Below are 16,573 nucleotides of genomic sequence, written 5' to 3'. Positions count from 1 at the left end.
TAATCGGCGTCTAAACTTGCTGTTGCGAGTTACAATAATAGAATACACAAGGTGCATTTTAAAAAAATGTCTGTGCATCAGCAGTTATCCTCTTGTTAAGTCAGTCAATTAGTCAATGTCAGCAACAAAAGGAATGTGGATTGCTATTTAGCGGCCAGCTATCTAAACTTGTTATCATGGTCGATTTACCAGCCGGGGAGGCCCCAATGATTTTATTAGTCAGTCTCACTCAGATATTATATTAACAAATTTAAATATTTCTCTCTACTCTATGGCAAAATGTGTAGAATTCCACAAAATGAACTCTAAAACTTAAAAAATGTTCTCTCCGCTGTCAAAATGTCTTACTCGCAAAGTGGCCAACTGCTGCCTCATGATGAGTTCAGATTTTTTGTGGCCCCCACCCCCATCAAAGTTGCCCATCGCTGGTCTAGGTCAAGACGATGTACAGTTGAAGTCGGAAGTTTACATACACTTAGGTTGGAATCATTAAAACTCGTTTTTCAACCACTCCCCAAATTTCTTGTTAACAAACTATAGTTTTGGCAAGTCGGTTAGGACATATACTTTGTGCATGACACAAGTCATTTTTCCAACAATTGTTTACAGACAGATTATTTCACTTCTAATTCACTGTATCACAATTCCAGTCAGAAGTTTACATACACTAAGTTGGCTATGCCTTTCAACAGCTTGAAAAACTCCAGAAACTGATTTCATGGCTTTAGAAGCTTCTGATAAGCTAATTGACATAATTGGAGTCAATTGGAGGTGTACCTGTGGATGTATTTCAAGGCCTACCTTCAAACTCACTGTCTCTGCATGACATCATGGGAAAATCAAAAGAAATCATCCAAGACCTCAGGAAATTGTAGACCACAAGTCTGGTTCATTCTTGGGAGCAATTTCCAAACGCCTGAAGGTACCACGTTCATCTGTACAAACAATAGTACGCAAGTATAAACACCATGGGACCACGCAGCTGTCATTCCCCTCAGGAAAAACACACATTCTGTCTCCGAGAGAAGAACGTACTTTGGTGCGAAAAATGCAAATCAATCCCAGAACAACTGCAAAGGACCTTGAAGATGAAGTGAGGAAACGGTACAAAAGTATCTATATCCACAGTAAAATTAGTCCTATATCGACATAACCTGAAAGGACGCTCAGCAAGGAAGAAGCCACTGCTCCAAAACCGCCATAAAAAAGTCAGACTGCGGTTTGCAACTGCACATGGGGACAAAGATCGTACTTTTTGGAGTAATGTCCTCTGGTCTGATGAAACAAAAATAGAACTGTTTGGCCAAAATGACCATCTTTTATGTTTGGAGAAATAAGGGGGAGGCTTACAAGCCAAAGAACACCATGACAACCGTGAAGCACAAGGGTGGCAGTATCATGTTGTGGGGGTGCTTTGCAGCAGGAGGGACTGGTGCACTTCACAAAATAGATGGCATCATGAGGGAGGGAAAGTATGTGAATATATTGAAGCAACATCTCAAGACATCAGTCACGAAGTTAATGCTGGGTCGCAAATGGGTTTTCCAAATGGACAATAACCCCAAGCATACTTCTATAGTTGTGGCAAGTACTTAAGGACAACAAAGTGAACAAACCCTTGACCTCAATCCTATAGAGATTTGTGGGCAGAACTGAAAAAGCGTGTGCGAGCAAGGAGGCCTACAAACCTGACTCAGTTACACCTGCTCTGTCAGGAGGAATGGGCCAAAATTCACCCAACGTATTGTGGGAAGCTTGTGGAAGGCTACCCAAAACGCTTGACCCAGGTTAAACAATTTAAAGGCAATGCTACCAAATACTAATTGAGTATATGTAAGCTTCTGACCCACTGGGAATGTGACGAAAGAAATGAAAGCTGAAATAAATCATTCTCTCTACTATTATTCTGACATTTCACATTCTTAAAATAAAGTGGTGATCCAAACTGACCTAAGACAGAGAATTTTTACAAAGATTAAATGACAGGAATTGTGAAACTGAGTTTAAATGTATTTGGCTAAGGTATATGTAAACTTCCGACTTCAACTGTATGTGTGACAGTGCAGTCGGCAGGTACTCTATGCCATTCTACTGTACCGTACTGTATAAGGTGGTGCTGTCTCTAGGTGTGTGTGTGGCCTGCACATTGACTCTGGCCCCATCCATCCATCTATATACTGTATCTCTGCCTGTCTGCCTGTGGTGTGAGCGCAGCCTGTCATCCTCCTCACTCCTCTCTCACTACAGAGCCGGCATGACTTTGCAGAACCTCACTGCTCTCTTTCTCTCGCCACCTCTCACTCACAGCCACCATGTAGGAATTGAAGTGGAGCCTTAGTGCTTTTTTCTCTCTGTTTTTCTTTCTCTAATTTCCTGACTTGTTTTCTGTCACTCTGCTATTTTTATTGAGTCTTTCAGTTTGGCTGCATTTCAGCTCTTGTGCATGCCTTGCCGACATGGGCTTGCCCACACTGACTGTGGCACATCTCTGAATTCTGCTGCTTTGACTTAGCAGCCACTGCATGCCTAGCCTAGCCTAGCGCTGCTCCCTGTGCCCTCGGCTAATTTATCTTCATCTCCACCCCAGCCATGAATGACCTGCTGCAGACCATTGCCCTGGCAGGGGGCCAGTGGGCGGGCAGCACAGAGAACCTGGAGGGGCCCGTGGAGGCCAACGGGGGCAGCCGAAGTCGGCACATGAAGGAGCTGGGCTCCATGGCCTACTCCACTAACGCTATCAACTACACCACCCTCACTTTGCCCTCTGGCAACAGGGCCAAGAGGAGCTTGAAGATCAAAGGTAGAGACTACAGGACCACTAGTCGATCCCCCCTTGGTGGTGTGGTGAACTATCATCTAGGATGTGTATTTACTACAAGTCTCATTGTGTTTCAGAAGCAAGTCATTGTTTAATCCATCGTAAATGTCATTTTTCTTTCATCTCCATTTTTCCTTTTTGATTTGGACACTGGTGAATGCCTACCATCATACTCTAGCTTTCAGAAGATTGTCTGGCACATATTTTGTTTCCTTCATAAGCTGCCCCACATATTTTGCTTCCTTCATAAGCCCTATTCTCTGGTAGTTTCTCCATCCCTCCAGCCATAACTCATATTTCCACATCTTTGTCTCCTCCAGACAATGCTTCCTGTGAAGACGTTCCAGCATCCTCAGACGACCCCATTGGGTTCAGAGGTCAAGGTAAGAGAACTGTTGACCTTTAGGACAAACTCCCATTACTATTATTTAACCACAGGGCTTTACACCCGTTTATTACTGGGAGACAAAGGAATTAAATATCAAATGGCAAAACAATTGGCAATGTTTTAAAGCCTTACAATAAGTGTAAATGTTGTGCCACTGGAAGCTTGGTCCATATCTCTACATTTGAGTTTGCTACCATTAGAGCAGGGTTCTCCAAACTTGTTCCTGTAATGCTACCCTACTCTAAGTTTTTGCTCCAGCCCCAGTTGTAACTAACCTGATGCAGCTGATCAACCAGCTAATTGAAATCAGGTGTGCCTGATTAGGGTTGGAAAGAAAACATACAGGACGGTCCAGGAACAGGGTTTTAAAGCCCTGCGTTAGAGTAGATCTGCCTAAATGACTAGATTCAGCATGCTATCATTAACAGTAAACTCTGCTTAACAAATAGTCATGAGCAGCATTCCTCCATTAGCTAGATCGGGCTGTCTGCCTACTTGATTCTCCCACACACAGGTATCACAATTAGTGTCCATTATCTCCATTTTCTGTGCGGTCTTGGCAAGCTAAAATATACTCCCACTGTCATGTACGTTGTATTATACAGTAATGTACCTCTTATTGCATGAACTTTTCCACAACTGTATTTTTGCACTTTGTTATGATGTGCTGTAATGTTGGTGAGTTAATTAATATAATGGCAGATACCCTAGTACAATGCATTATATCCTAAACTGAGCCAAACTACCAGTAGCTATATGAGTGTATATATAAGTATAAGTGAACTGCACCACTGTAGCCCAGTGTAGTGTTTAACAACTGTGGTAGCAGGTTAACCCAGTTAGCTGTGTGTGTTGAATGTGCCAGGCCTACAGGTCTTTAGCAGTGCTCAGGCTATGTCGCCCTCTGCTCTCGACCCGTCCGCTATGTGCAGAGTCCCCTGTAGCATCTGTTGTAAGTGACACACCTGTGTACATCTGTCTAAGACCACTAACAGTACCACTTTACACAAGCCCGCCACTGCTATCAATGATTACCACCCACTACCTGCGGACATCGCTTCCCCAGTACGACTACTGTAACAGCCACACCAAACCTGAACCAAACTGAAGACCACTAATAACAGCGACAACATTGTATCAATTTGCATCCCACACATTCACATACAGCCCACCTATCCTTTGGTACATTCCTCTGCCCCGGGTCTCTTCCATTCCCTACTCCTCTCAATTACCTGAGCCCCTCCTGTGTTGGTCTCTGGGTCATGTCAATCACAAGGCCCCTCTCCTTTCCTCCAATCAGGTTTTACAACAGGTTCTTCCTTGTGAATGATTCCTCCCTTCGTGTTTGTGTGGCCCCTCCCTCTCCACTCCCTTTGTGTGATTGGGCATGTTGGCGTTGCATGGCACTGTGCCACCCCTCCTGCCTGCACCATCTGCTGACCCGTGTGACATGTCCTCAATCTGTGTCCTCTTATCCCTTTCCAGCCTCACAAGCCTCCAGCCTCCATAGTATCAAGACCATCAGCAGTAATACCTCCCACTCCACTCCGCTCGAGGCCAAAGGTACAGTCTCATCACTAAGGAGAACGCCCCCTCTCTCACACACTCCTGCATATGACACCTCCTTCATTGTACTCTCTGTTGATTCTCTCATACACACACGTTGGATAAAAAGGAGAGGAAAAAAATGACACTTTTGTAATCTATTAACATTGATACTGTAACTCTCTTCCTCTCTCTGTGTGAGATATGTTCTGGAAGGGTCCAGGCTAGGTTCTGGCATGTTTATTATTTATTTATTTATTTGCGGTCTCACAAATAAGCAGGTTTCTGAGCTATGCTGGTTTAAATCTAGTGCCTGTCATCACCTTAGGGTGATACTCGTATGTTAGTACCGGAGTTAGTCGTACACTGTTAGAGCAGAACTCACCTACAGTAGTGTGTTTCTCTTCAGGCACGTTGAACGGAAACCTCAGCAGACCCCACAGTGAGAGCAGTGGGGAGTTCAGCCTCAGTCTGGATCAGGAGGAGTGGTCCAGCGGGAGCAGCCCTGTCCAGCAGCCCCTGTCCCACTCCTCTCACCAGAGCTCCATGCTGCTGCAGAGGTCCCTGGACCCCCAGGCCACACAGGCCAAGAAGAAAAATGGCAGCGCCAGCGAGGTGCTCTCTCTACAGCAGTTCCTAGAGGAGCACATCGACCCTGCAGAGGTGACAGCCTGGAACACACCGGAACACTAGATTAAAACTTTACTGTACTATTTTTAGATAGGAGTACTAGGCTTCAGATGTGTTATGATAAGAAACGAGTAGAAGTTATTTCACCACTCAAGTCTGCTATAAAAACCCAGGTATTATGGTATGGTAAATTTAATGTCTCTTCTCCATCAATAGTCTGGCAGCCAAGAGAATCTGACTGAGTCTCCCTGCCTTTCCGGAGGCGCTGAGCATGTGCAGAGAGACCGGGCCGAGCGAGGCTCCACCGGCACTAAGGGGCGGGGCATCCTGCGCTCAGCCAGTGGGAAGGCAGCGCCAGTGAACTCCGATGGCCGCCCCACCAGGGGTGGCCAACCAGGTCATCCCAGCTTACGAAAGGCAGAGAGTACGCGTGTGAAGGGCATGGTCCTGCCACGGGTCAGCCTCTCCTCCCAGAGTAAAGCCGTGTCTGTGTCTGAGCGTCTGGACATCTCCTCCTCCATGCTGCCCCGGGCCAGCAGCGTCATATCCACAGCCGAGGGCTCCACACGTCGGACCAGCATCCATGACCTGCTGTCCAAAGACACCCGGCAGCCCGTGTCTGTGGACCCCTCACCCTCGTCAAAGGCCTTGCCTCGCGCCTACACCACGCCCAGTGAGTACCCCCCAACCAACGACCCCACCCAGTCCCAACATCCCACCCACCAGTCCATCCCCCTAGCACCAGCCCCCATGCCCCTGTCCATGCTTAAGTCAGTCAGTATGCCCTGCACAAGCAGTCAGCACCCCCTCAGTTGTAAGGAAACTGACCTCTCCAGCCTCGAGTCTTTCTTTGACTCGTCCTTCACAGTGGAGTCAGTGTTTATGGACTCCATCTTCAGTGAGCCAGACTTCACAGGGTGCAGTAGCAAGAGCCACACCTTCCTTTCCCTCAACACCTCCTTGGTCAGTAACATCAGCGGCCCCCCAGGCAAAACCCACCTCCGGTCCAACCCTGCCCAAACCGCCCAGAACCAACCAAATGGGCTAAAGCCCAGCACACCTGACCAGGATGGGGAACATGTCATTGACACCAATCATGTGCTTGATGCTGACCCATCTCCACCCCTTAGCCCAGAGGACCAACAATCGTTGTGGTATGAGTATGGCTGTGTCTGAATGTGTGGCGCCCTGGTCAGCTACTGATCTGGGACCTGCTTAAGGACCGGTGATGGTCGGGAGAAAGAAGGAACTCTGCATGCATTATCAAAGCCCTATCATGCTATGTTTTCCTTTTGAGTTTTTATGTTTGTTTTTTTCATGGCTGATTTGTAAATCCCTTTTCATCACTCCTGGTTTGGTATTTCCCTCCGTCTTATGGAAGTGGGGTTCTCTGGATGTCTTTGCTTCAGAGGTCTGTTCACACTGTATTCATTAATCAAACCTCTGTTTGGCTCACATTATAAAGCTATTACATGATTGCTTAATGGGGGACATCAATAGCTGTTCTAGTTATTTTATTCATTATTTGCTATTTCTTTTCTAATCACAAATACATCTCCAGAAACATGCTGCAAAGCTACATAACTATCATTTGGATGTTCAGTGCATCTTTAAAACATCATGTCAGAAGTCCTCCAGAATTAGAATGGAGCTCTGTTTAATAATAAAGCAATGAGGCTTGTAGAACACGTCCCATGATAGGCTGACTGAGGAACACATTAACTGCCAATAAGCGCTATTTATGGAGTCATTATGTAATCTAGCCCTTCAGAGGAAAGCAGTTTCACATCTATTAAAATTAGATAAAATATTTGGTTTCCCCTCTATCTTATTGGGTGTTTGGTATGTGGGAGAATCTGTCCTCTCTAAAGTACTGTCACATTGCATTACCAGTCTAATTCTACTGTATCAATCTCAATGCATATTCACTGAACTGCATGGCTTTATTCTGTCTTGGTTTGTTCTGATGCTCTCATTTTGATTGTTGTGATCAAAATGGTTTTGTTTTGTGCATATGACACATTTTTCTGTTCCATTTCTTTTTCTGATCAAACCCCTCTCAATTTGGGGATTCAGATTGGGTGAATTGCGGTTAAGGGATTGTTTTTGAGGAAACGTAATTCACAAAATGAGCTGAGAGCAATGTTAAGCGTTTGAGAGAGAGCGTTTTAAAGATAGTTGAGTCTTGTGTTTTTGTTGCTCTGAGACCGTATACATAGTGGTGAGAGAAATTTGCAATTGATACAAATATGATGGCCAGATTATTTTGTGAATGAAGTTTCCTGTCATGATATTGGATCTGGGTAAACTCTTGAATGCTCATGGCCACAATACAAATTCCAATTGCACAATAACACATTTTAGGTTATGTATTATTGTAGACTGACTACACCTTGTACAAACATATATATTTTTTAAAATATTAAGTTATATTCAAGGACAGAAAGCACTCGTGTATGCACAAGCAGTAGGAGTAGTAATGTTAGTTAGATTTTTATTTCTGCTTTATGTATTTGCCATTTGAAATAGTTTTATTGTATTTATCTTGTGTATAAACTAACTTCGGCCTTCATTCCGATGTAATATGACATGCCTTTGTTCTGCAGATGTGGAAATGTTACAAGAGCGCAGAAAGTCAAAAAGCAGTGGGGAGCAACAAAGCTCCTAAACATTACTCATCGGCTACCGTTATGAGCTCAAGTGGTGAGTGCTGCTCTGAGTCCAGTGGGGGGGGGGGGGGAGGAGCTCCATGGTAACCCGGTGGCTTAACAGATGTCCCATCCTGTTCATGCTTGCTTATGCTATGCTGGTGTTGTAAAGGGCACATGAATGGAGCCTGGTTTGCATGGTGTCCCTAATAACAGGAGGTCCTGACCTGCTACACTCCCTCCCTGTTCCTCAGTGGAACGTGTTTATAGCTGGCTTTTCTTTTACTTTTCTCTGCTGGTATTCAGGAAAAAACACTGGTGGCTCTATAGGAGGTTGTGATCCCTTTGTGAGCTTATCTGCAGTGCTGCATGGATTGTGGGTCAAGCAGCTGAAACCCCTCCCTGTCAATGCATGTAGACTGCTTTCCAGTGCGTCCATATATATATATATACATGTTCATCCTCTTCTCTGATGTCATCTGCCGCTAACCTCTTTTTCTGTACTCTTCTCTCTTCACTCTTCTGTCTGCCTCCAACTCAGAGAGAAAAGTGACCTTCAAGCTGTCTGTCTGACTCTGAAGCAATTTAAAAGTTGATCTACTGAGATGGTCTTCAGTGTGAAAAAAGATTGTGTAAAACAAAAATAATGTGTCTTTATATTCTTTCTTTTTTTAAACAAAAAAATCAATGCTTCAATAAAGAAAAGTAAACATCTTTTTTTCTCCTTGAATCAAGGAAATAAAACTTAAGACGCAGCATGTGGCAACAATAGTTTTTCTATAACTGACTTTCTGGTAAATTGCACTGCTATGGTGTGACAGACTGCTAACATGCACTCTACACGGACATACTGTTAGTGCCAATGTTCACGCAAAGCCAAATGGGTGAACTTAAACTAGACCCTGAAGACTCCTTGTCCTCTGTGACTTTGAATCAGCTGGATTTTTTCTGTCTGCCAATTGATGCTAATTATACTTTTTTTGTAAATGAGCATACACATGCAGCATCTTTCTGAGGAACAACTGATGTCTACATTCAACAATCTGCACAGAAGGGAAAAAATGCATGTGGGCACAGAACAAGTTCAACCACAATGTGCACTGAGCAATCAACATGCTTTTCTTCCAATCAGAATGGACGATTGTTTTAAGTTGTGTTCCTCTGAAATGCCAAAATGACTTGTGGGAAGCCATGCCAACTGTGATTGACATACAATCCAATCATGAAGGTTGTGTGAGCTGAATGGCACAGCTTTGTATATGTCTACAGTATGTATGTGGCTACTATCAGATTTCTGTCTGTGATGATGACCTAGTGTTTTCCTTTTCCACTTTTACATAAATCCATTTGTGATAAAAATTCCAGAAGAATCCTGTGTCATTTCATCTTCATCATATAAAGGACTGTGACCCTCAAGTCATCTTTTCTTCCCCTGATGAATGATTGATTTTTTTGTCTGCGTTTATGGAATCAGGAAATCTCACCAGCTAAAGTTGTTGGGATATTGGACCAAAGTAATGTCATGATTTCTATGGACAGACGAATGCAAGGCGCTTAAAATCATCTTTAAATGAATCTGGTATTGCTTTTATATAACGACTAGAAATATCCCAGTCAAAGCTTTATGGAACACAAGTGATGAACGGGGTTGTGCAGATGTCCATTTACTGGATCGACAAAGCTTGAGTTATCCATTAGCCTACATAAAACGGATACTTTGGCCACTCAATGGTGTAGTCTGCGCGATAAGGAGGTATACACCAGAGTATAACCACATTTTTGGGGGCGGGGGGGGATATGAGTGGATAATCAATGTTCCGTGTCTGCAGTAATTGTCAAAGGTGTAAATGACTAGATCTTGCGGAGGGAGATATGAGGATGCAACCACCATAATCACTACTACATTGTCTATCAACCATCCACATATAACCAACAATCAAGACTGCTCTCTTGCCCATAGAAAATAAGGACTCTCCAGACCTTATTCTGTCCCAAAAGTTAGAGAAATGGGCATTGTTACAATTTTCACCTAAGGTTAAAAGGCACAAAGGTAAATAACTTCGAAATAAATCCTTGTACCAAGACAAAACACAGTCTGCCAGGATAGTGTGTTAATTTCAAGGTATTTCCTTTAAAAATGTCAGATCCTCTAGTTTTAGTCCCATAATGGAAGCATTGGTAATAGGATGGACGTGCACGCTCATGGCCTATGTTGACCAGGTTGCTGTCCAGGACAATTTGACGCTCTGGTCCTTGTCACAGAATAGTTCCAGGGCAGTGGCACAGCCTTGGCCCACCTTTTAGTTTTTCCACCATAGCGTAGCACAGGTTGCCACTGCACAATCCTAGATTCTTAGCCATGCTGTTAAGGTTGACCAGACGATCATGGGGGACAGACTAGTTACAGGCCCTTGTCTATCAGGAAGAGGTTATTGATGACTTCTCCACGCTTGAGGTCTTTTATTTTATTTTTTACTTTTTATCCCTTTTTCTGCAATTTGTAGTTAGTCTTGGCCCATTGTTGCAACTCCCGTTCGGACTCGGGAGAGGACATGGTCGAAAGCTATGCATCCTCCGAAACACGACCCTGCCAAGCAGCACCTGCTTCTTGACACATTGCTTGCTTAACCTGGAAGCCAGCCGCACCAATGTGTTGGAGCAAACACTGTCCAACTGTCCATGATCCCGTATTGATCATAGATTTATATAGGATGAGTGACTGAATTATATCAGCCATTCATACATTGTTTTGTATGGTTTTTCTGGACTGCATTTACCCCAATAGTTTGGTTCGTTTGGAACGGTGTGTACACTATCCACACTCGGGAGAGCATTAAACAACGCACCATGGTTCGCTCAAAAGGGTGGTCTCGGTCAGATTAAATTCATTTCGTGGTGTGGTTTTGCTGCAGGTGACAACAGTCTGGATCAAACACAGGAAAATAACCAAAGTCGCGCATATTGGTTGTTAAACTGCAAGCATTTGATGAAGTGCACCCAGCATCATAACTTGAGATCTCAAACATTCTGTGAGTAGCAGTGAATTTATCAGCGCATTCTATGCGGGTGGCTGCTGAATATAGTCTATTCACGTCGCAGTTAGAGCGGCTTTTTTGCAACGTTTCCTCCCACATTTTGCTGGAAGACCAAAGCGAAAGTAATATCAAATTTTGTTGGTCTCATACACATATTTAGCAGATGTTATTGCGGGTGTAGCGAAATGCTTGTGTTCCGAGCTCCAACAGTGCAACAGTGATGGAAAAGGTACCCAATTTTCATACTTGAGTAAAAGTAAAGATGCCTTAATAGAAAATGATTCAAGTAAAAAGGAGTCGCCTAGTAAAATACTACTTGAGTAAAAGTCTAAAAATATGGTTTTAAATATACTTGTATCACAAGTACAAGTAATAGACGGCACCATTTGATTTTTTTATTTATTTATGGAAAGCCAGGGACACGCTCCAACACTCAGACATAATTTACAAAGGAAGCATGTGTTTAGAGAGTCCACCAGATGAGGCAGTAGTGACGACCAGGGATGTTCTCTTGAGCATTCAAAATGTAACGAGTACTTTTGGGTGTCAGGGAAAATCTATGAAGTAAAAGGTAAACAATTTTCTTTAGGAATGTAGTGAGGTAAAAGTTGTCAAATATAAATAGTAAAGTACAGATACCCCCAAAATTACTTAAGTAGTAGTTTAAAGTATTTTTACTTAAGCAATTTACACCACTGCAGTGCAGTAATATCTAACAATACACATCTAAAATGTAAAAGAATGGAATTAAGAAATATTGAAATATTATGACCTGTCCGTGGAACATCTCATTTCAAATTCATGGGCATTAATATGGAGTCGGCCCCCCCTTTGCTGCTATAACAGCCTCCACTTTTCTGATAAGGATTTCAACTAGATGTTGGAACATTGCTGCGGGGACTTGCTTCCGTTCAGCCACGAACATTAGGGAGGTCGGGCACTGATGTTGGGCGATTAGGCCTGGCTCGCAGTCGGCATTCCAATTCATCCCAAAGGTGTTCAACGGGGTTGAGGTCAGGGCTCTGTGCAGGCAAGTCAAGTTCTGTTACACTGATCTCAACAAACCATTTCGCCTCCATTCACCTTGCTTTGTGTACAGGGGCATTATCATGCTGAAACAGGAAAGGGCCTACCCCAAACGTATTTCTTTATGAATATTTTTAATTTTTTTAATTAAGGGGGTAGATCAGCTTTAATATTGCAGATAGATTGTAGCTTCCATCAATGTAAATGTCTGCTCACTTCCAATCCCCTATGTATATTATTTGCAAATATATATATATATATATATATATATCACACACACACAAATACATAGCTTGCATTTATTTATATATATATACATGTCCTTGATTACCCTCCAACCCTACCACCCCTCCCCCAATTGGAGCAACCTACTGAACAACAACACTTGGGCCTGTATTTCCAGCTTATACATACCAGCTGTTGCCACAACGTTGGAAGCACAGAATCGCCTAGAATGTCATTGTATGCTGTTGCATTAAGATTTCCCTTCATTGGAACTAAGGGGCCTGGTGTAAGAGAGTTAAAAATGTAGTCTTGGTTATATGCGAGTTTCACCTAAATTAAGTAGTCTACTAGTTTTGATGGAGCATCCTAGTGGTTAAAGGTGTTACTGCAGATCTGGTATAATGCTGATGTTCTCCAGCAGACAAACCTTTTCCTATGCTGGAGAACCTGTCATGTTTGCAGTGATCCTTGTGCATGTGTGAAGACATGCATACGCTGTGTCTGTCTTCCAGGAATAAATAAGACCCAAAAACAAGTCCTATGTCAGTCATCCATCTTACCAGCTTAGTTACACTGGTGCCGTGACCCGTATGTCTGCAGCCTTGGTGGCGAGCAGAAGCTCCACATGTCAGTGTACCAAAAAACAGTCCTTCTCCAAAAACGAGGTCTCCGCGATTCTTGAGAAACACAGTTTGTGGGAGTGAGGTGCCAGGTCACGTGCCATGGATGTGCTACAGCACCTTCCCCAATTGGTGATGCCTAATGGGGATCCCTTACCTGTGCTCACTGAGAGAGAGCTACGTGATGGACAGCTGGGCGACACCGTCCTCTCGGGTGCTTTATTATGTTGAGCGAGGCCGACGTCCCTCCACAAGAGAAAAGACCAAGGAGTCTGTGATGATCCTCAGGTACCTCAAGCACTAGGAAAAACTGACAACGTGTGAAAGGCTGTACCTATTCACGGACAAAATCCTAAGCGGGACAGTGTGAAATGAGACGCAGAGATGTGACTTCAATAAAAAGGAAACTGTATTGGGTGGTTTTCTTTCAACTCTACCCGGGGCAGTACAAACAAAGGCCAGGGTAATGGCTGTACAATTTTTTTTTTTTTAAATAACCATCAGTTTGTACTAAACGCAAACACAACAGCTTGATACAAACATATAACAGGGAATCATAGTGTATTGGAATTCGCTGTAGCCTCCAGCTCGTGTTCACTCAGCCTCCTTCTGCTGCTTAATTCCGCACATTAAGTGAGCACAAACAAAATTTGTCAATTGACCTCAGGTGAGCTGATCAAGAGAGGGCGCGGTCGGACCACTTGATCCAGCTGATCCCTCACACATTCTCTATCAAGTGTCAAAAGATCAAATTTCTAAGAAGAAGAGACACCAGTTTGTCGTTCCTGACCTATTCAAGTCTGAGGTCTTACAAGGCATCCATTACAGTGCAGGTCATCAAGGGCATTTAAGGAGCTTGAGTCTGGCCCCACATCGACAGAGATGTCAAGGACGACGTGTCAGTCTCCCCGGTGTGTCATCCGTAAAACAGCTGATCCTGAAGGAAGAGCCCCTCACTGAGTATTAAAACCTCTGCGCCTTTAGGAGATTATGTGCATTGACTTCTGGTCTGCAGAAGATTCTAACAACAAAACAAGTCAGTTGATGTACTACTTGTCACAGATAATTTTACCAGGTTAGCCCAAGCATTCCCTTGCCATGATCAGTCTGCAAAACAAGTGGCGAAGCAACTTTTGGACAAGTACTTTTGCATTTATGGGTTCCCTGAGAGAATGAATTCTGACCAAGATGCTTCATTTGAGGTTCAGTTGATAAGTCAGCTCTCGAAAGAAGCTGGTGTCAAGAAGTCCCACAACGGCTTATCACCCCCTGGATAACGGCAGTCTCCCTGTTGATGCATTGTACAAAAACATCCTGAATGACTGAGAGATTAGTACTTATGATAGCTACTTAGTATATCTGACCAAAGACCTTCAGACGGTCATGGTTGATGCTCAGGACTACATCGACAAAGAGCAGTGTCTTCAAGCAAATGTATAAAACCAGTGTCAAAGGGAAGCCAAATAACCAATTTCCACTACTCTAGGGTCGAATGGCGGCGAGCTTTACACCACTCCAGACAATGCTTGGCATTGCACATGGTGATCTTAGGCGTGTGTCCGGCTGCTCGACCATGGAAACTCATTTCATGAAGCTCCCAACAAAAAGTTACTGTGCTGACTTTGCTTCCAGAGGCAGTTTGGAACTCTGTGGTGAGTGTTGCAACCGAGGACAGGGGATCTTTACGTGCTACGCGCTTCAGCAATCGGCCGTCCCGTTCTGTGAGTTTGTGTGGCCTACCACTTCTTGGCTGAGCAGTTGTTGCTCCTAGACATTTCCATTTCAAAATAACAGCACTTACAGTTGACAGGGGCAGCTCTAGCAGGGCAGAAATTTGATGAACTGACTTGTTGGAAAAGTGGCATCCTATGACGGTGCCATGTTGAAAGTCACTGAGCTCTTCAGTAAGGCCATTCTACTGCAAATAGTTTTTCTATGGAGATTATGCACACACATATATATATATATATATATATATATACACACACACACACACACACACACACACACACACACACACACACACACACACACACACACACACACACACACACACACACACAGTTGAAGCCGGAAGTTTAAATACACCTAGATTGGAGTCATTAAAACTCGCTATTCAACCAGTCCACAAATTTGTTAACAAACTATAGGTTTTGGCAAGTCGGTTTGGATATCTATTATGTGCATGACACAAGTAATTTTTCCCAACAATTGTTTACAGACAGATTATTTCACTTATAATTCACATATCACAATTCCAGTGGGTCAGAAGTTTACATACCCTAAGTTGACAGTGCCTTTCAACAGCTTGGGAAAGTCCAGAAAATGATTTAATGGCTTTAAGCTTCTGATAGGCTAGTTGACATCATTTGAGTCAATTGAAGGTGTACCTGTGTGCTCAGTGCCTCTTTACTTGACATCATGGGAAAATCAAAAGAAATCAGCCAAGCCCTCAGAACAAAATTGTAGACCTCAACAAGTCTGGTTCATCATCTGTAAAAACAATAGTACACAAGTATAAACACCATGGGACCACGCAGCCGTCATTCCACTCAGGAAAAACACACATTCTGTCTCCTAGAGATGAACGTACTTTGGTGCAAAAAGTGCAAATCAATCCCAGAACAACAGCAAAGGACCTTGTGAAAATACTGGAGGAAACGGGTAGAAATGTATCTATATCCACAGTAAAACGAGTCCTATATTGACATAACCTGAAAGGCCGCTAAGCAAGGAAGAAGCCACTGCTCCAAAACCGCCATAAGAAAAGCCAGACTACGGTTTGCAACTGCACATGGCAGAGATCGTACTTTCTGGATTAATGTCCTCTGGTCTGATTAAACACAAATAGAACTGTTTGGTCATAATGACCATCGTTATGTTTGGAGGAAAAAGGGGGAGGCTTGCAAGCTGACGAACACCATCCCAACCGTGAAGCACGGGTGTGGCAGCATTATGTTGTGGGGGTGCTTTGCTGCAGGAGGGACTGGTGCACTTCACAAAATAGATGGCATCATGAAGAAAAATGTGGTTATATTGAAGCAAGCTCTCAAGACATAATTCAGGAAGTTAATGCTTGGTCGTAAATGGGTCTTCCAGATGGACAATGACCCCAAGCATACTTCCAAAGTTGTGTCAAAATGGCTTAAGGACAACAAAGTCAAGGTATTGGAGTGGCCATCACAAAGACCTGACTTGAATCCTATAGAAAATGTGTGGACAGAACTGAAAAAGCTTGTGCGAGCAAGGAGGCCTACAAACCTGACTCAGTTACACCAGCTCTGTCAGGAGGAATGGGCCAAAATTCTCCCAACGTATTGTGGGAAGCTTGTGGAAGGCTACCCGAAACATTTGACCCAATTTAACCAGTTTAAAGGCAATGCTACCAAATACTAATTGAGTGTATGTAAACTTCTGACCCACTGGGAATGTGATGCAATAAATGAAAGCTGAAATAAATCATTCTCTCTACTATTATTCTGACATTTCACGTTTTTTAAATAAAGTGGTGATCCTAACTGACCTAAGAAAGGGAATGTTTACTCGGCTTAAATGTCAGTAATTGTGAAAAACTGAGTTTAAATGTATTTGGCTAAGGTGTATATTTGGCTAAGGTGTATGTAAACTTCTGACTTCAA

The 16,573-nt window shown here is 43.4% G+C and overlaps 1 protein-coding gene across 8 annotated transcripts in view; it reads left to right on the top strand.

Moving 5' to 3' along the window:
- The window catches only part of LOC135512258 (girdin-like), an 89,695-nt gene extending 80,230 nt beyond the window's left edge, over window positions 1-9,465 (top strand). For 3 of the 8 annotated variants that reach the window (XM_064934095.1, XM_064934092.1, XM_064934088.1), the window contains 6 exons: window positions 2,588-2,800; window positions 3,139-3,201; window positions 4,072-4,158; window positions 4,692-4,769; window positions 5,146-5,414; window positions 5,598-9,465. In XM_064934095.1, coding sequence (XP_064790167.1) covers window positions 2,588-2,800; window positions 3,139-3,201; window positions 4,072-4,158; window positions 4,692-4,769; window positions 5,146-5,414; window positions 5,598-6,557 — 1,670 coding nt within the window. In that variant the 3' untranslated portion in view covers window positions 6,558-9,465. The remainder of the gene's footprint in view (window positions 1-2,587; window positions 2,801-3,138; window positions 3,202-4,071; window positions 4,159-4,691; window positions 4,770-5,145; window positions 5,415-5,597) is intronic. The other 5 variants (XM_064934096.1, XM_064934091.1, XM_064934090.1 and 2 more) reach the window with 5 other exon arrangements.
- The last annotated feature ends 7,108 nt before the right edge of the window (window positions 9,466-16,573 follow it).

Source organism: Oncorhynchus masou, chromosome 24 (genome assembly GCF_036934945.1).
Source record: "Oncorhynchus masou masou isolate Uvic2021 chromosome 24, UVic_Omas_1.1, whole genome shotgun sequence".
NCBI lineage: Eukaryota > Metazoa > Chordata > Actinopteri > Salmoniformes > Salmonidae > Oncorhynchus > Oncorhynchus masou.
The sequence above is the reverse complement of the archived record's forward strand: the minus strand, read 5'-3'. Positions and strand labels throughout refer to the sequence as shown.